The 26372-nt window shown below is 31.5% G+C and overlaps 1 protein-coding gene and 1 pseudogene across 2 annotated transcripts; both read left to right on the top strand.

The window, feature by feature from the left end:
- Nucleotides 1-4762: 4762 nt before the first annotated feature.
- LOC102664439 (FACT complex subunit SSRP1-like) lies at nucleotides 4763-5925 on the top strand (annotated as a pseudogene).
- Nucleotides 5926-8716: 2791 nt separating this feature from the next.
- LOC100813520 (agamous-like MADS-box protein MADS2) lies at nucleotides 8717-21993 on the top strand. Of its 2 annotated transcripts, XM_003516403.5 has the most exons (8): nucleotides 8725-9236; nucleotides 13297-13378; nucleotides 15614-15675; nucleotides 16129-16228; nucleotides 18722-18763; nucleotides 18857-18898; nucleotides 21440-21576; nucleotides 21657-21993. In XM_003516403.5, the coding sequence occupies exons 1-8, from the start codon at nucleotides 9052-9054 to the stop codon at nucleotides 21745-21747; spliced, it is 741 nt and encodes a 246-aa protein (XP_003516451.1). In that variant the 5' UTR covers nucleotides 8725-9051; the 3' UTR covers nucleotides 21748-21993. The 2 variants fall into 2 exon arrangements, with proteins under 2 accessions (XP_040871111.1, XP_003516451.1); XM_041015177.1 differs by having other exon boundaries at nucleotides 8717-9236; nucleotides 18722-18898.
- The last annotated feature ends 4379 nt before the right edge of the window (nucleotides 21994-26372 follow it).

Here is a 26372-nt window from a genome sequence, read left to right on the forward strand (position 1 = left end):
GTTTGGATCAACCATGACCAATAGTTAACGTCAATCCTGCCACTCAGAGAGGATCATGCCCCCATAAAGAAAAGCTCCATAGTTATTTGGGGGCTGTAGCACAAGAAAAAATTCCTATTCTCCACTCCAATTGGAATGATGTACTAGAATCTTTAAAGAACCTAGTATAGGATGGCATTTTCATAAGTGCATATTTAAGTTGACATTTGTATTCGATTTTGTTTAATTAATTTCAAAATATGATTATTCACTAACTGTTACATAACAATTTCGATTTGGAGGGAAAATTTGACGTCCTTGAAGGTGACAATGCTAGAAAGAAGGTGATGTCAACAGTCGCTACTAGATGGAGGCAATTTAAGTCCTCCTAGATGACAAATATGTTTATGCTCACAATGACAGTCAACAAAAAGATGATCCTTCTATTAAGTACGATATTAATGCAGCAACTTGGGCCAAATTTGCAAAAAGCTGCCAAACCCCTAACTAGCAGATATATTTAAGTAGTTTTTTTTATTTAAAATTGAAATTCTTATCATTTATTTATTTACTAATTTTGTCGAAAATGTTCTTGGTTATTTGTAAGGGAATATGGAAAACGACCCAGGAAATTCAAAAATACAATGACTACCCCCACTTACTGTCTTATGGGGGTTATGATCTGCTAGAAAAAAGACTAATGGACTAGAAAAGGAAGACATCAGAACACCAAGCAGAGTTTACTAAAAATTCATCACTGAGTGTCGACCCACCATCCCCCGTTTCAAGACATATGAAGTGGAAGATGGCCCGCACAAAACGATATGAGCAGATGACCTCTACAACGGCCCAAGAAATATCAGACAAAATTATGAGTAATTACCTTTGTGTTTCACAGTCTGACTTAGTATATTGTACAATAAGAACCTACATTATGTTGATTGTCATGTTGTGTTGTTCACAAGACTCTTTAGAAGAACAGATGATGTAGGGAAGCTTTGTTCTGCATGGTCGTCATGACATATTGAACACTGTTATTGGCTGACCAAAGCTGTAAATGTATGAATACATGATTTTGATGATGCCAAAGAATAATCAAACAAGGTTGCTTTCAAGATTACTTCAACAAACATTCAAAGGTTTAGCATTGCTTCAAGATTAATACAAGGTTGCTTCAACAAACAAGCATTGCTTCAAGATTAATTCAAGATCAAGCTTTTGCCTCAAAACACATTGTTTCCAATATCCAAGGCTTTGGTACCAGGTAGTGTAATCGATTACCAGAAGAAAATTTTGAAAAACAAGGTTTTAGAAGGGTTTTTGAAATTTGAATTTAAAAGTTGTAATCGATTACCATTGATGTGTAATCGATTACCAACAACGGAACTCTTGAAATTCAATTTGAAAAGTCATGACCCTTCAAAATATAACTATATAATCGATTACCAGAAACCTGTAATCAATTACCAGTGTAGAATTTCATAAAAAAAACTTTTTGAAAAGACATATCTCTTCAAACCATTTTGAAAAGGCATGAAGGGCCTATATATGTGTGTGTCTGACTTCGAAAAGCAAGGGAGAGATATTCTAAGAGAACTTTATTGCCAAATGTTCTCTCAACAACTCTGGGCAAACACTTACAAATCTATTGAGAGTTCATCCAAGAACTTCAAATTGTATTACCATCTCTATTGATAGAAATTCCTCTAGGAACTTTAATTTGTATCATCCACTCTAAAGGAGAGAAATCTTTATGTTCATCTCAAAAAGTCAGTTGTAATCAAGAGAGTGGTTGTCTCTTGAACTGTGAGTTTCCTAAACACAAGGGAAAGGGATTCCTCGGGTGTTTAGAAGTTGTAAAAAGGATTTTTACAAAGTTAGTGAAAATCTCAAGTAGGTTGCTTAAAGATTGGACGTAGGCACGGGAAGTGGCCGAACCAGTATAAATCGAGTTTGCATTTCTCTCTTCCCTTATCTCATTTATGTTATTGCAATCAATTTTGTCTTGTGTGTTTAAAGAACATTATTAAATTGATTGCTACTTCTTCTTCTACATTCTGAGCCTATCTTTTAGAAGGGGGTTAAAAGTTTGTTAGTGGAAAATTTTGAAACTTAATTCACCCCCCCCCCTCTTAAGTTATTGAGGCCACTTGTCCAACAAAAGCTTCCAGGTCATGAACATGTGGTGGGGACAGGTGTAACAATCAGCCAGTATTTTGGATAGGCTTCTCGTGACTCCAACAGTTCTTCTGCATCAATCAATCAACAACAATTGGATGAAATCATCGGTAACCTTAAGGAAGAGTTAAGGAAAGAAGTAGAGGGAGAAAACAAAAACCTACAGGAAGCGCGGAGGAGGAAGGTAGAAGAGGAAAAAAAACGTAGTTTGGAGATAATTAAACAAGAGTTGAAGCAAGCAATAAAATTAGAATTATCCCAAATTGCATCACAACACTCACCCCCACTCGAGGCACCTGATATATAAGTGTTAGCTGCACGTGTGAGCACCAAGGGGAGATGTGCTGAAGCTGACACAATTCCATCAGGTAAATAGCCTTCTGATGTGCACGTGGATACTATGGGCTTGTACGTAGTTGGTGATCAATGTACTCAACTAGTGGCATTGGGAAAAGTGTATGACAGTGCGTCCACCATACACAATGTCCCTTATACAGATGATGTGGTTAGGGTGAGTGTTGTCCAAGTTTAGCCCGGTAACACTCATGTCCCTTTTCTGACATCAGAGATTTAGTTTGTGAGGCAAGCCGTTGGCATATTCATTGGGTGACCGATACATCTTGTGAAACTTGTATCTGATGAGGTATATTCTTTTCCCTCTAAATATTAATTTCACTCACATTTTTAAATAAAATTATCACAATTGATATTTTCATTAAACATGGAGGATTCACAAAAGCATCTGCCAAAAAGGGTTACATCTACTGGAATGCACAATGCAGTGGCTGCAGTTGATCCATTGGGAGAATTGGTTAAGAACTTGTTTGATGCTTACCAAAAGCCAATTGAGTTGCCATGGGATGGAGCGAAATTTGGATACCTAATGTTAAAGATGGCTTTTTCATCACACATGCAAATGTAACCGAGATAATTTTAGGTGACAAATGTTTGAACATATCCATACTACAATTGTGGATGATGTAAGTTAATTTGGTTTAGTAGTTGTTCAAATTATATATTAACTGATAATTAATGTTGGTTACAATATAACATTAACAAAAGTTATATCAAATGTTTGAAATAGGTTTATGAATGATTGGAGCACAAGCTTAGAATATGGACCGCTGCATGGTTTCCTTGAACCTCAGTCTATACACAAAGCAAAGGACAGACGTCAAGAATGTCAACAATACATTCAAACGCGGGTCAAGGAATCACAACGACTAGTGTACCTAGGAGCTTATCTGAATCAGTAAGTGAATTTGATGTTAAACAATGTTCAAAAATTTGCATTATAATTGCGTAATTAATGTTTTTCATCTTCAGGGCACATTGGCAACTTATTGTTCTGTGTCCATAGGACAATATTGTTGTTTGGTTATGTTCTTTGCATAAGAAGCCTAATGTTAACATCAAGGTTGCAGTTAACAAGTTACCTTCTAAATTTAGAGTCATTATACCAATTGTAGTGGTGAAACAAAATGATTTTTATATTATATACGTTAATGGGATTTTGAAACTAATGCAATGAAGACATTAACCACTACTTTGGAAGGAAAGGCAGATCAAGCTGTACCTCAGTGGATTGAACCAAAGGTATGTCATTATTTCTTCAAAAGTGCTCTTGAGTTATTGTCATGTGTTACTTTCATAGTTGTAGCTTTAGTAAATATATTTCATATTGCATTTAGAGTCATGTTCAAACTGAAGGCTATGAGTGTGGATATTATGTCATGCATTGGATGTGGTGCATAGTGAGTGGCAGTTTGAAGAATGAATGGAATAGGGTATGTTTACTATAACAGGTTTTAATTGTTACTTTTGTATCAAAGTCTAATGCAATGTTTTATGTATGTCACTATTTTCATATTTACAATTTTACAGTGGTTTTGTGATGGAACACTGTTGGACAAAGAGGCTATGACAACACTTCACAACAAATGAGCTGCATATTTTCTCTAGATTAAACACGTGGAATTTAGAAAAATGTAGATGACATACGAACATTTTTGTTTGAAACTAAACATTTTCATTGTTTACATTATAAAAAATTATTGTTAGTTGACGTTTAATTCAGCAAAGTGGATATATATATATATATATATATATATATATATATATATATATATATATATATATATCAATACTTGGTTACCCTTCATTTTTGTCCGATGACCCAATAAGCACATGCAGAAAGGTACCTTCCTTAATTGGGTTAATCATTTTTTATAAAAATAATAATAATTTGTTGGATTTCTTTCGATAAATCATTTAATATTTGCAAATGAGGCCAATGAAATAAAGGTAAGGTGTTCATTCATTTAATTTAGAAGTTGTCAAGATGGTTATGCACTGAAATCATCTTTGAAAGCTGAAGATGGAGTTTTGTATCCCCTTGAGAAGCGCTTCTTCTTTCTTCCTAAACCTCCCACTCTTATTCTTCACGAAGAGGTAAAATATGATTGTGCCTACATATGACTAGATGTCAATTATTGGTTGATATAGTATATGATATTTTACACAATGGAGGTTTTAATTGTTTTTTACCCTTTCTTATCAGATTGACTATGTGGAATTTGAGCGGCATGTTGCTGGTGGTTCCAATATGCATTATTTTGACCTTTCCATCAGACTAAAATCTGAACAAGAACATCTCTGTTGTAATATTCAAAGAAATGAGTACCACAATTTGTATGAATTTATCAGGTAAATGTTAGCCCATTGCCAAATTTTACATACAACTAATTGTTATTGTTATATAAACAATTTGTTTTTTATCTACACACGCAGTTCAAAGGGCTTGAAAATTATGAACTTAGGAGATGCCTAACCTACTGTTGGTATAAAGAAGGCTCATTGTTTGAGGATGATGATGTTGTTGATCCACATCTTGAGCGCATAAAGAATGAAGCTGGTGGAGATGAAAGTGATGAAGAGGTGATCAAATAGATAATTCATATTATTTTCATCCTTATCTTTTAGTTCATAAGTAGAATTTAGTAAATTTATGGATCAAGGAGACAACATTTATTTATGTTGATCAACAATATCTGAAAGTTAGGCTTGGGCATGAAAAAATAAGTGAACTCAAAGCTTACATTTCATTTTTTGCAACTATTGAACTTACATCCATAAGCATGCAATTGGCCTTTCTCCTATTTTAAGTTTATCTATTTTAGTTTGTTGTGTTTTCTTTTTTGCTTTCAATTGTGTTTGTATGCATTTTTTCTGTGCTTCTGTGTGTGTGTGTCTATATATATATATATATATATATTCGGGCTATTAAATAGTGGTAAATGTATGCAAGATTCCGATTTTGTTGCTCATAAGGATGATGAAGGTTCTCCTACCGATGACTCTGGGGCAAACAATTCTAAGGGCAGTGATAATGGTGATGAGAAAGAGGCATGTGATTTTTGTTTGCCTTTGTTATCTTTGTGACAGTTCTCTACTCTTAAAATCTATGGTGTGTCTAACACCTTAATGGTGACCATTTTTTAGAAGCCTGCCAAAAAGGAATCAAAGAAGGATATGCCTTCTAAGGCATCTACTTCTAAAAGGAAATCAAAAGATGATGAAGATGGAAAGAAGAAAAAAAGACTCAAATGCACCCAAGAGGACAATGTCTGGTTTCATGTTCATTTCTGAATTGGAAAGAAAGGTGTGTTCTATTTTATGTCATATTGGCTATATGGTTTTGGATTTGGGTGTGGAAGTTGTGGTGGGAGTATTTATCGATTATCACCTTACTTTTGTATAGCTGCCTAGCCTCAGAGTTTGGGGTAACAATTACAATGACAATTTAAGTAGGTTTGTAATTGTATAATACTTAATTAGCTCTACTGGATATTTTGGGGGAGAAAATCAAAGTTTCTCAGGTTGGGTAAAGAAAAATGTCTTCAAAATGTAAGGTAATACATGTTGAGATCGTCCAACAAAACTTGTAATTAATGTGAGTGAACTTAAATAGGTATTGTTCCAATGTGTCTGGAAATTGAACACATGCTCTGAACTCAATGTAGCTAGATAGAGTTGTCAATGTTATCAAGGCTACTTTGCAATATTGGAATATCAATCATTTTGTGAACCTAGTGTCTAATGAAGAATATCATTTTGTGAACCTAGTATATAACTCATAAGGGTTATACATGAAATTATCTTAATTTTTGTTTTACATAATCTTTTTCACTTATGGTTGGTCGTTAACTTATTTACTATTCTTATATACAATTTATAGCAACAGGTTGTAAATTATCTTTTTGTCCCATATATACATTGTGTATACCATGAAAACTTTTTGACAGAATGAAATTAAATGCTGCACAATAGGGAAATAAAGCTGATCTAGGTGGGAGCAGGAATGACAAAGTCACAACACAGAAAACCCCTTCCTTCAAAGGTGATGTAATTCATTTTTCCATTGCAGAGTTAAAAGACCCACTTTCTATTAAAAATGTTGTTTATTTTTTGTTTCAAAATTCATATAGTTATCTAATATTTATACCTTGTACACTTTGGAGAGGGATGGAAGGATGTCATGCACATTGCTAGCTTGTTCATTGTGTTAATGCGAAGTTGTGTGTGTGTGTGTGTGTGTGTGTGTGACTTTCTTTTGTTACCAAACATACTAAAATGATTTGTGTGTGTGTGACTTTCTTTTGTTACCAAACATACTAAAATGATTGACCTTTGCTAGTGAAAATTAATTAAAACGTATTAGCCTGAATGATTGTAATATAGGTGGCAATAAAAACAAATGACATTTTATTTAAAAAAAATCACACATTCTAAGACGGTTCCAGTGCCAAGATCGTGTTAGAATGTTGTACATTCTAAGACGATTCCGAGGACAAAACCATCTTAGAATGTCAGACGGTCTTGATTAAGACCATCTTAGAATGTACTATATTCTAAGCCGGTTTTGTCCCTGAGATGATCTTGAAATGTATGTCATTCTAAGACGATTATATGGAATCGTCGTCGTAGACCCCAATACTTTTTACGATGTCCGCTACGATAACGTCTCGTAACCGACGTTGTATGTTGAATGTAACCGACGTAAAAGTCATGCTTTATAGTAGTGCTAACATTTTTCGATAAAAATAAATTCTTAAAGGGACATAAATTTATAGAATTTGAATATTTTGAAACAAAAACATTAAGATTTATATGTAAGTGATTTAATTGATTTCCAATAAATCATAATGAAAAATTTTAAAGTAAAATTTTAATCTGGGTAATACTTACAAATGAAGGAAGGGGGGTCACCCATGAATAAAATCCAAGACGTGGAGCAATCTCTCGTTGACCAATTTTCGTGAAACTGAAATAAACAAATAGTACATGCATGCCACCAGACCATAGAAAAAGGATATCGTATAGTTGTACATTACATTATCACACCTTTTTCTTTTCTATATCATTTATAAATTAGATCATAGAAACGGGATATTGTACAGCTGTATATTGCATTATTACACTTTTTTTTCTATATCATTTACAAGAAAACAAAAATATATAAAAATGTGTTAAACTGTGTACTATTTATTTTATTTTTAAAATGATTAATAAAAAAAATAATTATAATAAATTGAAAGTTTAAATTTTTTATATTTTCATTCAATTATAAATTTTCAAAGTCAAATATAGTAATTTTATTGACTTTTATATTAGCTTACTTTAAAAATTATACTTAAAATTATTGCTAATTGATAGATAATACAAAAAAACCTTTACAATGGCACACAATGAAAATTAAACTCATAAAAGAATCTGGTAATAAAAATTATGTTTATATATGATTATTGCATAAAAAGTTATTAAAAATTAAAAGATAAAAGGAAAGAACTACAATAATAAATTTTTATTAGATAAAAGATTTGTAGCTTTCTTTCACTCACAACATTACCATATAGCTCATTAAAATGAGAACAAATTTAGAAACGAATTTTATTAGAATGTATTAAAATTATAAAAGACATTTTTTTATTTATTGGTGTAAAGTATTCACTTAAACTTTGTTAATAATTATTCTCTGTTGAATAACCTAACTAACCACTCTTAATCATGATTTTTTACATTCATAAAATTTAAACTCAAAATTTTACTAAAAAATCTGAATTTAATATCAATCAGACCATAATATATGGTTTTATGTAAAAGGCTTTTACATAATAATTATCTTCTCACAAATTATTATATTTAAAAATATTATTGATTTTTATATCGTGAAAAAATAATTTCTATTTTTTTTATGCGAAGTATTTCTTTTATTTTTTTTCTTAACAAAAGTTTAGGTAAGTTGAGATGCTAAATTCATTAGAACTAAAGTAAGTCTTAAGACTGAGAGAACATTTACATAAAAATTTGTTGGTGATACAACTTATTTACTAACAAAATCTTTAGCAGGATAAAAATGTCTTTTGGGATACAACTTCTTTTCTAACCAATTGAATTTGTTGGTGAAGAGAAATATTTCTAATTAACTGAGAATGGATACACATAAAATGTACTAAAATTAAGAAAATTAGAACTAACTAGTTACTGCGGCATTAGACGCGAGATCTAGGAACTGCGTTGTAATCAATGCTGTGGTTACTTTTAGTTCTACTTGTTTGCTTTACAAAAGGGTGCTGATATATTCTCAATATCTTCCATTACGCATCCATCATAGGCATACCATACCTACTAAAACTCAGCGACAGATCATATCATATCATGTGATAAGCTAGCTTATATATACACACAAACAAGAGGGTAGAAGGGAAAACTCTTGCAGAAAATAGCTTGAAAAAAATATATATTCTATAAACAATTATGCTTTTTCCATCTGGTATTCTGAAAAAGCAAGTTTAATTTATTTGTGGAAAGAGATATAAAGCAAGTATTAAACACATGGGTAGGGGAAAGGTGGAGCTGAAGAGGATTGAGAACAAGATAAACCGTCAAGTGACATTTGCAAAGAGGAGGAATGGTTTGCTCAAGAAGGCTTATGAACTCTCTGTCCTCTGTGATGCTGAGGTTGCCCTCATTATCTTCTCCAACCGTGGCAAGCTCTATGAGTTCTGCAGTGGCCATAGGTATCTCCCATAGCCAAATTACACATCAAGCTTTTTTGTTAGTGACACAACTTTTGTGTGTGAAAAAGAATGTCTTTTTGTGTTTGGGGAGTTTTGTTTTCTGGGGGTCTTGATTTTCTTTCCCTTGTTTCAACGGGTGCTTAAAGTTCACATCTTGCTGGTGATAAAGTGGTTCGTGCTTGTGTTTTCATTTGGGGTTTGTGTCTCATGAACTTTTTTAGTTTTTGGTTCCTTTGCTTTGTCTCTGGTTTTCTGTGTCTGATTTGTAGGGCTTGACGAGGGCTGTGTTTTTTTTTTTTTAATTTTAATTTTTTTTTGCTTTCTCTTCAAGTTTAACTTCACTTTTTGTTTTTATGTTTATGTAAGTTTTTTTAAAGAATTAGCAGTTACAGCTTGCAGATCGTTTTGATTCAAAATTTTAGCTTGATGATTCAAGTTCATACATACATAGTGAATTAGTTATATATTTCTCATCATGGTTCAATTTCAGTTTATGGTTTAGTTTAATGATTAAACATATTTATATTAATAATCTAAAATCACTCCTTTTTATTTATTCAAAATCTAAACTGATATTGTGTTTGCTATATTATTATAATATTCTGTGATTGTAATTTCCTTTCCCTTTTAAGGTTTTACAAGTGTCTCCCTTGCAGTGGAACTTTCTCTTCTTAAAGTGTTTAGATAAAAATTAAAGAAGAGGAAAACCACTCGGCAGGTTGGGGGTGTGGTCTCCGTTTTGGAGCTGCAAAATATTCTTGCAAATGAGTTGTTAGAGTTAGAAATATTGTGATAATAATTTTCCATGTGTTTTCACGTACTAGCCCTTTTGGATTCAGGTCCTCTACAGTTTTGAAAATGTAAAGCGTTAATAAATTGATTTCTAAAAGATAAAAATTTAAATTTATTTCATAATGTGTAAAAGATACAACAAATTAATCTTGCAAATAATCTAATGACAAATTGAACTTCAAACTTAGCCCCTTTAGAAAATGGATGGTTCATAACTTTATGACCAAGTGCTATAGAACTTAGCCCCTTAAATCTTCAATATTTGTAATAAATCAATTTAAATTTATATAATCATTTCCATATTTTCAATTTAACATATACAGCACTTGCGCAAAATAGTCATGAGTAACTAAATTTCATTCTGCAATAATTTAATTCTTTACGAATTGTTTGTTTAATTTTGACTTTTGAAGTTTTGGAATGTAAACTCATTAAATAAAAGGAATTAGGAATTTTTGCCTTCCTGCTAAATGGCATCAACAAAGTGGTTTTTGCCTTGATAGTTGTGTAAATTTTCGTGTTTCTTATGCTGTAAAACAAACAAAGTTATTTGATTTACACCTCTGCTACTACAGCAATGATAAATGTAATATTATCACGTCCAATCTTCATTTTAGGAGCCTTAACACTAACATTCTAGCTAGATCTTTTGATGATAACAATATTTACAACCCCAAGATTCTCTTCGTTCATGTATACTTGATTCTGATTAGACATGCACCCATATGTCAGAACACATCAAAAGAAAACAAAGTATGCATATGCATTCAATGTAAAGATAGGACTTCGGTACAATGCATATTTGGAAAGTTAAATTCATATATTATTATATGATTTTGTGCTGAAGATCTGTATATGATATTTGTACGAATATATTACTTTTGAAGTGTCATCACTTAACTTTTCTTTCAGATTTGATAGGCTTCTTTACCGTTATAAACTTGTTATAGGTTTCTCTCTCCTTTGGTGATTTTATAAGACACCATGTTTGATCAACATGCATTCCAGTTCTGTTATATTTTTTGGCATGCATCCACAGCATTTAATTATTGCATAAAAATCTAATAAGTATTTTAGTAATTCACTATCAGAAGGAAATTCTATGTATATGCATAGAGAAGCTATGTATGATAATTACTGAATGATTGATTGAAGTATTGTAGTTACTAACTGACTGGTTGCTCTAGAAGTGAATCATAAAGATTAAAAAGTTGTGTAGACTTTGCTACATAAGACTAGACTTGTGTTTATTTTGCTGCTTGACTAGATCAATTCTATACATCCTATATCTTCACTGCCCTGTATGTATTGAACTTTAGTATTAGAGAGGATTGGTGGTCACGTATGATGTATATGGACATGTAAGAGATTTCCTTGGTTTTTGTTTCTTTTTTTTTATTGAGAGGCATGCTTAGTTATCCAAATTATATAAGCATGAAACTTTGATGAGTAAGCCAATGGTGATGGACTTGAATAGTTTGTAAGACGCATATAGTTCAACCAGTCACTATGGAACAAAAAAATATTGAATAAACTTTCATTCCAGATTTTGAAATTATGAGTCATATACTGTATGGAATTTTTAATTACATTCTTGATGCTAATACTGACACTAATACATTACATATTCAAGGTATATATAGCTAGCTATTTGTTCTACTTTGATATCATAAAAAATTCTCTTTCAAAAAGTACACTTGGTCCGGGAAGGTTTACATTCATCATATATAATGCTAATATTCCAAGACTTGCTATATATAACCAATCCCAATATTGATATATCTACACGAGACTTGATTATATTAAATTTCAAGAATAGTTAATTTGTCTGTTATGTATTGTTAGAAACTCAAGTGTGAATTTTAAGTCACATTAGTTGTGAATGAGCTTAATGCAGATAAATATAAGAAAATAGATCATATATTTATTGTTAACGTGATTTTGGATAAAGATATGATGTTATCCTTATGGCCTGTTGCAGCTAGTCAGCTAGCCAAATATTTGGAGACAGTGGTTAGTGTGGAGCCATATTGTGGATATTTGACTCTGTTAATAATCTTGTTGACCCGTTCTGCTCAAAGAATGAGAAGAACGATAAACTTTTTAGTTTTATTTTTATGATAGAAATTTAAGTGAATATATGAAGTTTCACATTGATTGAGAGCAGGCTTGATGAAGATAATATAAGGGAACATACCTTTTTCTTTTGAACATACCTATATACCTAATGTCTTGAGATATTTTGGATTAAAGATTCAGTATTGCAGGTCCCTCCTTAGTTTTAGGTTCCCTCAAACCCCAACAATCAGCATCTCCTTCTAAGGAAGTTCATAAGATCTTTAATTTGAGGGCCAAAAGGGATAATATTTTCTAGTGAGGGCCAAAATTTGATTTAATGCTTGAAGAAGTAAGGTGTGAGAATTGAGAGAAAGCAAAATGATTCAATAAATAAAGAAGAAAATAAAATTAGAGGAAATGAAACTTTACTCTCCTAACCATATTCAAAGCCAAATTTAGAAGATCGATATATTACGTTTGATTTCAATAATGTAATAGTGGTGTAGCATGCTAATCATTTATTGTAATCTTCCTCATCATAATTTATTCATTCTCATGCTATTGATCTTATAATCAATACAATTTTTTGTGTGTGTGGATATATATTTGAAATAATCGAAAAAGATGAAAGAAATTAATCTTAATTATACACAGTAATTCATGATTACAGTTGTTTCACTTAATTCTAATGTTGAGAATAAATTATTTCAAAGTTATATATTTGGGTAGGTATAGATAAGAAAAAATTTATTTATTTAGTACTTTTTGAATTAAATATATCTTAACTTTTAACTTTTCAATTCAGTACTATATGAGAAATTATATTTTGAGATGATTAAAACCCAACTTTAAAATTCCAAAAGAGTCCAAAATTAATATTTTTTAAATGTTAATTTTACTTGAAATATCAATGAAGAAATTTGAATCTATGATCTCTTTTTTTCCTTTACTCTTGAGCTCAATCACTAGGTTAATCATATATCTCTCTGGGATCCAAAATTAATAGTACTGCTCATGTGAAAATAAAATGAACGTGTTTGTTACAGGCTCCAGCTGATGATTATGAGATATAATAATACCAAGGATTATTTTCATTGCCTGTATTATATGATTTTATTTACACGATCTTAATTGTTTTACCCTAGCTTGCATTTCCTTTTTCTTGAGGTAAAATGTGTGGATATACACTCATACTGGCTATTGGTTTCAGCACGGCCAAGACACTTGAACGGTATCACAGATGCAGTTATGGAGCCTTGGAAGTCCAGCACCAACCTGAAATAGAGACACAGGTGTTAATCTTTCTTGTTTCGTCTAGAATAAGGTTTTGTCAGGATAAAGAAGATAGAAAATGTAAAACGTAGGTTATGTTCATTTATTTTTACTAAATAATTAGAAAATGTTACTTTGATTTATTTTATTTTTTACATTTATAGTTGTGTAGAAATGATAAAAATTAGGGTCACTAATTTTTTTTTCTAATATATATATATATATATATATATATATATATATATATATATATTTTTTTTTTTTTTATTTTTTTATTTTTTTTTTTTTTCAAATTTCACTTTTAGTTCCTAAGTAAAATATTGATAATCAAGAATTATCACAACTTAGTAACCATATTAAAATTCAGGTGAATTGTCATGACATCATTTAGTTTGATGTGAGAATCACTTATAAATTTATTTTGTTTTATTAATCTTGGTCCCTTATCTCTTTTGTAAGAAATTCATTTTTAGTATTTTAGTAATGTTTTGCTGGTCTTAGTTTTTCAATTATTGTTCATCATTATTTTTAGTTTTTCTCATAAAGTATTACCTAGAAATAATGTAGCGATCATGTTGATAGTCATATAATTAATCACGTGAATTACTAGTTTGACGTGATAATCATATAATAAAATATTGGTTTAAGATATTTTTTATTTGTCACAAGGTAGTATGAATTTTCTATCGGTTTTACACATCTTAAGAAGAGGTTTGAAAATTAAAAGAAAAATAAAGAAGGTAGTAAGCAAAATTGATAAACCTCAATACACAAATCAACAACCCTTTTAACCGTGGTCTGAAACAGAAAATCAACAAAATTGATAAACCTCAATACACAAATCAACAACCCTTTTAACCGTGGTCTGAAACAGAAAATCAACAAAATTGATAAACCTCAACCCTTTTAACCGTGGTCTGAAACAGAAAATCAACAAAATTGATAAACCTCAATACACAAATCAACAACCCTTTTAACCGTGGTCTGAAACAGAAAATCAACAACCTACAGTGGTTTAAAACAGAAAATCAACAACCTACAGTAAGCAAAATCAACATGAATATGCAAAATCACAAATCATTAAACCCATGAATCAAAACCCCAAACACCAAAACTGAGAACCTCCAATCTTTGAACCCTTCCAAAATCCCTATCTCCATCCTCACTTCCCAAACAAATGCTAAACCCTTCTGTTTGAATCTTGCTCCCACTATCCCTTTTGCTCCACGAGTTACACTCCAAAGGGAGGTCACAAGGTGGCAATGGTAGCAAGAGAGCAAGGCAAAAATGTTGGGTTTTGATGTGATGAGAATTTTCAAAATGGATTATTGATTTGTGTATTGCGAGTTAATGATTTTGCTTACTGCATATTCTTTTTTTACTTTTGTTATTCCCTTCAAATTTTCAAACCCTTTTTTGTGGTTTTACCATTAGAAATTTTGACTAACAACGAGATTGTTACATTATTATCACGTAATGTGTGTGGATTAAGACTAGTCAAAAAATCATTAAGACTAAAACTGAATTTTGTAAAAAGATAGGGACTACAACATAATTTTCAAAAACAAATACATATGACTAATACATTAAACTAGATGATATAGACTCATGTGTTTGAAGATAAAATATTAACGAAATAAAAGTATATAACTAAGACCGGTCAATATTTTGCTTAAAGACAAAAAGTAAAACTTTTGAAAAGCTTAGAGACAATGAACATAATTAACCCTAAAAATTAAATAGAGAAATGAATTTTTATTACTATTTGTACAATTTTTTAAATAGGAATGTTTATTTTTTATTTTATAAATAAATCTTAAAAATGTAATAAAGTAATAATGTTTATTTTCGCAAACCACTAGATGTTACATTGAAAATTTTATGTACACTGGTTGGAACATTCTCTTCGAGAAGCAAATCAGTGTGCAGATATCCTTGCAAAAAGATGGGAGCAACGTCAATGCAACACATGCTGTTTTTGCAGGAGCCACCTCTGTGTCGTAGTTCTAGTCTGCAGGCTGATGCTATCGGGACTTTGTTTCCTAGAGTAACTTAGCTTGTGTTCTTGCTGTTTTTTCTTGTTTTCTTTTGTTTCCTCTTTGTAACAAAAATAAAAATACACTCATCTTTATTTCCTTTTCTCAAGTGTATATGACTTGTTTGTCTGCTAGTAAATGCCTTCTGTCAAAGTCCAATAACATGGATTAGTAACTTTTGGCGAAGTCTAACATATGTCTCCCCATGCGCTTGTGCAGAGGCGCTACCAAGAGTACCTAAAGCTAAAATCCAGAGTTGAGGCACTACAGCAAACACAAAGGTTGCATGCTAGTTCTATTATCTTATTTGAAAAAACTATTTTATTTTATATTTCTGATACTTTGATTTTTAACCACGTCGAATGGTATCATATTGCATGTAACCGACTTTACATAGTAAAACAAACTTTACATAGTAAAACAAGGCTTTGTTGTTGTTTATATTTTTAATTTCGTTTATAATTAGAAAAAAATTATATTATTTTTATTGTATTTTGATGTTTTACACATGTTTGTACAAAAAAACAGCAATTAAAACACAAAAGATGTTATTTTCATGTTTTATGTACAAATTTCTAATGTAGAAAAAAATTACTATATAAAATGACACTTTCATAATTATCAATAAAAACAAAATGAAAAGAAAAATAAAAAAAAATGTTTTCTGGAATTAATTCACAAGCTAGTTAAATCCACAAGTATGAATAGCAAACATCGGTTTACTCGATCTGTAGAAACCTCCTTGGGGAAGAATTGGAGCACTTAGACGTTAACGACCTTGAGCAGCTTGAACGTCAGCTGGACTCTTCCTTGAAGCAAATCAGGTCTAACAAGGTATGCAAATGTTTCTTTTGGCTTATAAAAAAATAAGGCATGTGCAACTTTGGCATCTGAATATGATGATACTAACTGATCATATGTCATGTTGAATCCCCTCTCAGATTGAGTGAGTGTTTTTAGAAGCTTTTTTTTTCTGAAATTGTAAATGTTAATTTGTTAGAAATATTAGTTTATTAGTTTTGCTATAATTATTAGTTAGTGGGATTTAAAGTTGTGACCTCTCTCCCTCTCTCTCTCTTCTCCCTTTATCTTAGTTTTTATTTTTTTGAACTTACAATATTTGTCATATAATATTTTAATTAGAGCGGATTGGGGAGTTTGATTAAATAAATTGAATTTCTTCGATTAACTTAAAAAAAAAAGAGAATGTTTCAAACATATGACCACTTTCTCTATCATTTCTTCTCCCTTGGCTTTTCTCCAATCACTTACTAATCTTATATCTCTCCTTTTTAGAAGTTATGCTTAAGCAAGAACGTTTATAAGAGTTTTTCTATAATGAAAATATTTTTAGAAATTTTTTAACATATACTTTCATCTTTATTTCTAAATAGAATTTAATATATATTTTTTAAAATTAAAGCAACTTAAAAATATCCTTGAACCGCAATATAAATTGTTCACCATAAATTTAAAATATAATTAATATATTCAAAATATGTATTTCTTACAAATTTTAATTATAGTATAAATATAAAAAGATATTTATGCTGTACATTATACATGCTAAAATATTTGTGTTTTCTGTATTTTATGTGTCTTGGCTATTCTAGGACTATTATTTATTATATTCTTGATGGAAAGATGAAAAAGTGGCATGGGTACTAGTCATAGAAAACTCTTGCGTGCCTAGTGTTTGGAAGCCATTGTGGCCCCATGTTCAATGTCGCTTGGATTTTTAGTTGAAGTTGAATGAATTTTATTGTTCTTACTGGAAAGAACTGTAGGAATGGTTTTATTTTTTTTTCTGAAAACTGAAAAGCATATTGAGTCATTTTTCATGGCTGCAATGCACAAGAGAAAGGACATGAAAGCAGACTAGGGGTACTTCATTTAAGTCAACCCAAAATCACAATCTCTTATCTATTACAATCTATAAATGCTGAACTGGACTGAAGATAATGAATTGTGAATCCACATCTAATTAATACTTTGTTTGGTAAACTCGAATGCCGCATTGGTACTGGAATATTAGGACCCCAACCTTGCTCCTTAAATTTCTTCCACTTATTCTGTATTATTTTCAAGGAAAAAGTTTAATCAACACCCCCAAATTCCTATGCAACACCTAGAAAGAGAAAAAAAATATATAGGTATGATAGAGTTTATAATATAATAGAAAGAAAGAGATAAAAAAATAAAAAATATTGATGAAGTATTTAAAATAATAGAATATTTATGTATTATTATTTTCTACTATTAAAATATGTGGGAATCGGTCCTTGCACAAACATTTTGTTTTCTTTAATTTGTATGGATCAGAGAATGTGTATTGTCTCACTTGAAAGAGAAAATAGAGCAAGAGAGATACATAAATAGTTAAAAAGTGAATGGTGGTAACATTTTGCGTTCTGTGTGTAAATCCTAGCCCTCAACATATGTGTACTTATCCTACACTGTTTGATCAAGATGCACCAAAGAATCACGAATATTTTAATCACCAATGTTCAAGCTCATCAACTCATGTACATACATGGATTGTGGAAAACTAGTACTGTACTTATCTGGGATGCCTGTGTACTATAAACAGTTTTTGTATCCGTATCAGTCTGTCATATGTATAAGTAACACCAAGTATAATTTATTATATAACTATGATGATATCAATCACAAAATTTTATTGTTTAGTGTACTATTCACATGCAAAGTCTAATTCTGCCCTCACAAATTAGCTACTATAGCGATGTACAACTTTGCCTGAGTTGAACAGTTTGATATGACAAGTTAAGTTTTAAAATTCAGACTTGAACATAAATTGTCTTAGTCTTGTCTAAAGATTTGATTTTTTTTAAATTATTTTAAATTTTTATCTTTTATAGTTGTTTGAAGTAGAACCCTTATTCATTTGGATTAAACTTATATTGGGAATACACATGGTAAAAAAAACTAAAAAAATTCAAGAGAAAGACATTTGTTATGAGTTTCTCAAGTTATTTGATTGAAATTATACTTATATAACTTGATTTTTTTATATATATTTCAAATTAATACCTCTAGAGTAGTAATTAATGAAATCTTAAACATTGAGTGCCTATAATGTTATCGATACTACCAATGAGCATTTGATACATGCATTATCAATCTTTATGGATCGTTGACATTGGTACTTAGCAAAACATTGTATGATAAGCTTAGAGGAAATATTCCAAGTACAACATACGATGTTGCTATAAATACTTGACATCATAATCTTGATTGAGATTATTATAAATTATTATTAGGATACTTCTAACAATATTTTCTTATGTATCTGTTCCTTGTCTCCAGACACAGCAGATGCTTGATCAACTCTCTGATTTGCATAGAAAGGTAACACTTTGTTTATGCTTTTTTCTGTCATCCTTAAATATATATTACTTACTCATAGGCTGGCCAACTACTCTGTTTTTGATGGACACACAGGAAGAGATGCTACTGGAAACTAACAATATCCTGAGAAACAAGGTACCAAAAGAAACATTTTTCAAATGTCATCAAATTTTATACTATGATGCACTGATAAAATACATGTATTGGACAACATACATATCTGACATTGTGATATGGTTATTATAACAATATATAGGATACAATATGTAACATATATATATATATATATATATATATATATATATATATATATATATATATATATATATATATATATATAAATTTGTATAAAGTTCATGAAAATAATAAATATACAATTTGAATTCTGCAAATCCAAATTAAGAATATACTTTTTGGACATTACTAACAAGTAAAAACAAAAAAAATTAAAATTATTATCATCATAAATTACTTCCTATTATTTACAAATAGAAATTATGATAAATAAGTTGTTGGTTTGAATGGTATTAAATTTAATCTTGTTAAACAAGTTTTCGAGTCAGAGTCCTATGGATAGAAAAATGTGATTAGAATGAGAGAATCTAACTAAAGATAGTCAATCAAATTTTTTGACAGATATTATTTAGTAAATATTTTGTACCAATTATAAGATAATAAATTAAAAAAGAAAATTAAAATGATACTATCCATCTCATTTGTTGAAATTGTCAATAAAGATAATCTCCATTATATTTTTGTTTCATCAAGAGACAATGTTTATATATTTTTATATTATATATAGCTATATTGATTCTTTCTAAATTTTTTAAAGAGTTTGGATTTTTCACCAATACGTATCAATAAAGTATTCAAGAATATAATTATTGGATACGTATCAAATAGGAATTCATGAAGCAAATTAAAATATTGGAGCCTCATCATAGAATACTGAATACATATGATGTGGGTAGCTGAATTTGATCTTGTCAATCCTTGTCGAATTTCTCTTGAAATATTTACTTTTTTTTTTTCTAAAAAATTATTAAAAAGAATCAATGATTCAGATTATTTATTGTTTAAAAGAATTCAAATTATAATATTCACATTAGATCATCTAGAAACTGATTGTGATTATTGTGTTGTAGACAACGGCCCTAGGCATTATTGTTCAATTGCAAATTTTTAATTATTGTAATAACCAAATTGGAAATTATATAAATCACTTTGATAATACTTTGACGAGATAAAATCTTTAGTCTCTAATTTTGAGTTTTAGGACGTTGTTGAACTTTATTTTCCACAATCCTATTGATTATTAATGATTGTCGTACTTAAAAACTGCATTCTGTGGTACTGTGTTGCCTAGCTTGTACTGAACTATACAGAAATTGTGAAACTGGACCTTGTATCTCCATACTGTCTGACATCTAATAGCTTTTCAAATATATATATTGAAAAAGAAAAAATATTTTATAGACACTCATTGTGTTATAAAACACTAAAAAAATATAAATATGATAAGATTTATAATGTGATAAAAAGAGAAAAAATAATAAATGTTGATGAGGTGTTTAAAATAAATGAGTGTTTATATATAATTATTTTTTGAAAATGTTAAATGCACATCTTATTATTGGAGTATATGGGTGGAAGGAAGAAAGAATAAAAAGAAAAGAAATAAAGAGAGTAAAATTGATATATATAACAAATGATGTGATGAAAAATAGGAAGAAAAATGAAATAAAAGTGAGATAAAAGGGAAATTGAATGTATGATAATAATTATAATCAATTAATTTTAAAGTTTTTTTAGTAACCATCATAATTAGGACATTTGACTCCGTAACGACATCACAAAGTATTTACATAAGCTTCAATTGTTTGAGTTGGTTATAGGATCTCAATCTTCAATTTCAGTCTTAATCATACTTAAACTCCTTCTCACCTCTTCCCAATATGTATTATGCCAAAATCAAACCTAAGTTTTCTCCCGCAAACTCAACAGTGTTTTGCCAATTGAGCAACGGAGAGTTACACCCACTGCATTAAATTTTAGAGTTTAATGTACATATATAACAGTTGATGAATAAAAAACATTCCTTTGAATGTTAACAAGATATATACGAGTGCTAGGCAATGACTTAAAGACTTGTGAAAATTTGCATCTTACACTTTAGAGGATATAAATTTGCAGCGGCCAAAGCCTTTTCTGTCCTTGCTCCTTTCATGATTAAGTGCCACATCCTTAAAAATTTAATCTTCTGAAGTGGGTAGGGATTTAAATCACTGCAGAGCGCATAATTTAAGCATCTATTTAAGGTTTGGCCACAGTATTCTTACCTAACCTTTTCCCTTCTTAATAAGAGGAGATGAGAAAATATAAGATCCAAATATATATTAAACCCTACCAGTACCACCATCATATCGTGTTAAATTTTTGGCAACTTCAAAAGCTTTAAGCTTGTAGAGCCTGAAGAGGTTTGATCTATATATTATGCATAGAACTCTGCATGGCATCATTCACATGATTCCAATTAGTTATCTTTTTCTCCATAAATTGCTTTCAGTTTCATCTTAAATTTTGGAATGACATTTTTTCACGATATATTCAAGTGTTTCTGTTTTCATTATGTGCCACCCCATTTGATTAAAATTCCAAATTGTCCATGTTTCATAGTTGGAGGAAATCAATGTAGCCCTACAACCAACATGGGAAGCTAGGGAGCAAAATGCTCCCTACAATTGCCACCCTCCCCAAACAGAGGGATATTATGAGACAGCAACAGCACATTGCAGCAGTACATTGAGAATTGGGTAATGTTCATCTCCCTCAATGCGTAGAATGTGTAGTAGATTGTGTTTGCAAGAAGTTGATTGTTCATTCTTTTCTGCAGCTATGATTCTTCAGGATTAAATGAAGCAGGAGGAGCTGCAGGAGCCTCAGCCCAAAATGCTAGTGAATTCATGCATGGATGGATGAACTAAATTTATTTCCAATTTAGTACTTAAATTCATGATCATCAGAAAAATGATGCTTTTGTAGAGATCTTGGCCTACAAGAACAGGCTCTAATAATAGGTGTCATGCAGCATAAAATATACTTATGCTATTCTTAATATTCCAATAAGACATGTTTTGAAGAATTTTATAATTAGCATCTTCCCAAACTCAATCCATCCTCATTGATCCAAATGGGGTTGTTTGATACTTAATGACATGTGTATGCTCCTATATAAGTGCCATTGGTTAATTAGTTTTTGCTTTGCTTGTAAGTTAAATTGTTTTTTTTTTTTCCTTTGCTTGTAAGCTAAATTGTTTTAGATTTTATTTTCATCAGCATATTAAAACATATATTCCATGAGTATTTAAAATCTTTTGACTCCGTGCGTGTTGGATCAACAAGGAGCGATTTCAGGCACTTTCTTTTTGGTCTGTTTGCAAAATTTAGTAATTTATTTTGTGCTCAATTTGCCAAAGGAATAACATGATCCTTTCACGTCTCTCGATCCTCAGAAAGAAAATCAATGTTGAATTTTGTGTCATCTCAATCCAGTCTTTTCTTGTAAATAGATAAATTTTGAATGGAGTGGTAGAGACCAATGAGGACGTCCATTTTGCTTAAAAAGAAAGGGTTGGGGTTGGAGTGTATAATCTTTACAAGTAGACTTCGAAAAAACAAATTAGGCGAGTTGGAGTTTTCTAAACTAAATGATATCAATTCTTGCAAAAGAAAACCAAAAGAAAAGTCTCTAGAGTGATTAGACAAGATGATCTTGCGATTCAATTTATGTTTCTTGCAATAGAAGGAGGTTTGAGAAGTTTTGTTCAGATGGCTCTTAAATAGATTGAAGGGCTTTAGAAATTAAATGAGGGAGATAATATGGGGGTTCTCACATCTTAGGTATATGTGTACCTATATTTTCTTAATACTCCATTCAATCTTAAAAGTGTATTTCACTGTCATAGAGTTCTGAAAAATAAAAAACTATCGTTTTGTCTTCAAGTGTGTCAAACGCCAATAAAATCATCTTGTCGTGAGTTTGATCTGTTATAAATAATATCGATGGAGACTTAATTGTCAAAACAAAAGATTGTCCAATAAAATATTTATTTGATAAGATTAATTTGTCATAAAAATGCTGATGGATTATTTTATCATATATGAAGATTATTTTTAAAATAAAATTACAGCAGCCTCTCTATCTTTTTCTTTATTTAAAAAATGAAATGAAATTATATAATTTTTTTTTTTTATGTTCTCGAGTATCTTCCTCTCTGTTTCTTATTTTTGTTTTTTCTTTTTCTTTTTCATATCACCATAACACTTCCCCAGCAACCTTCCCTTTGTCTTCCTGGATCTCCCACATCGGAACCTTCCCACACCGACACCACGCAACTCTCTCACGCACCGGTGGCAACTCCCGTCACCACCATGACCTCCCCTCCCTCACCGTTTTCTGGTCGCAGATCTGGTCTAGTCATCGTTCTCAAATCAACTAAGGTCAGGCATCGACAAATCTGAGATTCGCTTCTCTTTGGTCCTTCTGATGAGAATCATGAAACTGGCCAAATACAGGCTAAAGGCCCAAGTGGAGAAGGACAAAGGCCTAAGTGGAGAAGGACAAAGCCCCCGAGTGGAGAAGGATGAAGGCCCAAGTGGAGAAGGATGAAGGCTCAAGTGGAGATGGATGAAGGCCCAGAGGCAGAGACACTATCAAGACAATTAATTGTTGCTGAAGGCCCAAACTAATTTGAAGGCCCAAGTTAAATATGTTTTTAGTTATAATTTTTATTTATTGTAGTTTTGGCCCAACCTATTTAGAAGGCCCATGTCTATTTTTATCTTTTTGTTCAGATACACTATAAGTATTGGTTTTTATTTTCAATAAAAAAGGACTTTTGGCACTTTCATAAAATTGGGTGAGAGTTTCTCTCTGGGTTCCTTGTTGAACCAATTATCAGACTTATCAAGGTAATCCTTGTGGCGTCTACCCTGACTTATCTTCCTTCACCGGAAGTGGCGTCATCCAAACCTCCGTAGCCTGTATCAAACGATCCACTCCTACTCAGATTCACATCATCTGGTATCAGAGCTTCGGCTCTTGATACAGGTTCTATCCTATCCTATTATTTTCCTTTGTAATTTGTCCAGGTTCGTGTTTTGTCCTTGTTTTGTTATTTGTTTTCTTGTTTGCATTTTGTTGCGTTCTTGTTTGTGTCTTTGTTTCGTTCTTGTTCTTGTTCTTGTCACGTTTTTGTTCTTGTTCTTGTTTCTTTTGTGTCTTTCAGACTTTGTGTCAAAAAAAAAATCTGTTTGAGTTTTATTTCAAGTTAAAAAAAAAAAGTTGCAGAATTTCGAAAAAAAAGAGAAGAAAATAAAAAAAAAAGAAAAGAAAGTGGGGTGTCTGATCTTTGAACACGAAATTGAGGAAGTTAGAGGCTTTTTTTGGGAAGAAAATCGTGTACCAAATCCCCTTATCTAGATTCTCCTTTGAATTCTGAGCGTTTTGATATATAGTGGGCCTCAAACGAACAACCGTAGCAAAAGTTATGAGCATTTGAAGTTTACTTGTCATATCTGTTATCTTATCTGTTATCCTATCTGTTATCTTATTTGTTATCATATCTGTTATCCAAATTAAATCTAATTTGTTATCCAAATCTGATCTATTATCCAAATCAAATCAAATCAATTTTTTTTTATCCAAATCAGATTTGTTATCCAAATCTAATCTGTTATCCAAATCAAATCCAATCTGCTATCCAAATCAAGTCCAAGTTGTTATCCCAAATCAAATCTGTTACTCTGATAATTATATTGTCTTTCCTTTTATTTTATATTACCTTGTGTGTCTAATTCGGTCCATCTAGGAACTTAAGAGGGAACACGAGTGGTAAAAGGCAAGAGGGAATACATTACACAAAAGCCTATATTGAGAGCATCAAACACGAGTGAACTACCATCAAAGAGAGAAACACGTGAGTAGAGTGTGGTGAGGTCCTGAATTTTATTTTTTTTAATTTACTGCAAAATTCTTTGTTCCTTAATCATGGCAAGAGCTGGTGACAATGGTGGTGTATATCATCAACTGGACGAATCTCAGCGCTTATTTCTGGACGCGTGGACTACACAAATGCAACGTTTGTTGAACCGTAACAAAGAAGAGCCCTACAAACGAATAGCCAAATCTTCCTCGTTTACTCTTAAACCTCTATCCCCTAGAGAAGTGTGTGATGACCAAATCATAATGAGAGAAAAGAGAGAACAAGAGAAAGAAAATAGTGAGGCACCACAAAGGAATATGAAAAAGAAGAGTGATACACCCGAGGAAAAGAGTGATACACATAAGAGAGAGAGTGATACACATGAGAGAAAATTTAATTATTTTGCAGAGGCGAGTGAAGTGAGGAAAGTGTTACCTGCTCATGAACCACTCAATGTACAGTATTGCAAAGACAGTAAAATTTCTACTGATAATTCTAATGAGTTTACTATTTCCATTTCTCCTAGTGTTCAACCATTATTGCAGGAATTTAAAAATGTCTTTCCTAAGGAGATTCCTCATGGACTACCACCTTCAAGAGGCATAGAACATCAAGTTGATCTCCTCCCCGGAGCTTCATTGCCTAACAGACCAACTTACAAAAGCAATCCCCAAGAGACTCAACGTAAGGATGCACATGCCAAAGTTGAGTATGTGAAAAGATTGTATGACCAAGTGAAGGTGCAAATTGCAAAAAAGAATGAAAACTATGCCAAGCAAGCCAACAAGAAAAGGAAGGAAGTGGTACTTGAACCCGGTGATGATCCTGGACATTTGAGGACAAATGTTTTCCAAGAAGGAGGGAATGATGAGAATCATGAAACTGGCCAAATACAGGCTAAAGGCCCAAGTGGAGAAGGACAAAGGCCTATGTGGAGAAGGACAAAGCCCCCGAGTGGAGAAGGATGAAGGCCCAAGTGGAGAAGGATGAAGGCTCAAGTGGAGATGGATGAAGGCCCAAAGGCAGAGACACTATCAAGACAATTAATTGTTGCTGAAGGCCCAAACTAATTTGAAGGCCCAAGTTAAATATGTTTTTAGTTATAATTTTTATTTATTGTAGTTTTGGCCCAACCTATTTAGAAGGCCCATGTCTATTTTTATCTTTTTGTTCAGATACACTATAAGTATTGGTTTTTATTTTCAATAAAAAAGGACTTTTGGCACTTTCATAAAATTGGGTGAGAGTTTCTCTCTGGGTTCCTTGTTGAACCAATTATCAGACTTATCAAGGTAATCCTTGTGGCGTCTACCCAGACTTATCTTCCTTCACCGGAAGTGGCGTCTACCCAGACTTATCTTCCTTCACCGGAAGTGGCGTCTACCCTGACTTATCTTCCTTCACCGGAAGTGGCGTCATCCAAAAACTCTACAGCCTGTATCAAGTGATCCGCCCCGTAAGGTTCACATCACTTATCTTCCTTCACCGGAAGTGGCGTCTACCCAGACTTATCTTCCTTCACCGGAAGTGGCGTCTACCCTGACTTATCTTCCTTCACCGGAAGTGGCGTCATCCAAAAACTCTACAGCCTGTATCAAGTGATCCGCCCCGTAAGGTTCACATCA

Source organism: Glycine max, chromosome 1, assembly GCF_000004515.6.
Source record: "Glycine max cultivar Williams 82 chromosome 1, Glycine_max_v4.0, whole genome shotgun sequence".
Lineage (NCBI taxonomy): Eukaryota > Viridiplantae > Streptophyta > Magnoliopsida > Fabales > Fabaceae > Glycine > Glycine max.

Excerpts from the sequence above, each read along its gene's own strand:
- LOC100813520 (XM_041015177.1), top strand. The coding sequence starts at position 9,052 with ATGGGTAGGGGAAAGGTGGAGCTGAAGAGGATTGAGAACAAGATAAAC. Across the intron at positions 15,676-16,128 it reads GCACTACAGCAAACACAAAG|AAACCTCCTTGGGGAAGAAT; the intron begins GTTGCATGCTAG and ends CTCGATCTGTAG. Across the intron at positions 18,899-21,439 it reads ACAATATCCTGAGAAACAAG|TTGGAGGAAATCAATGTAGC; the intron begins GTACCAAAAGAA and ends CATGTTTCATAG.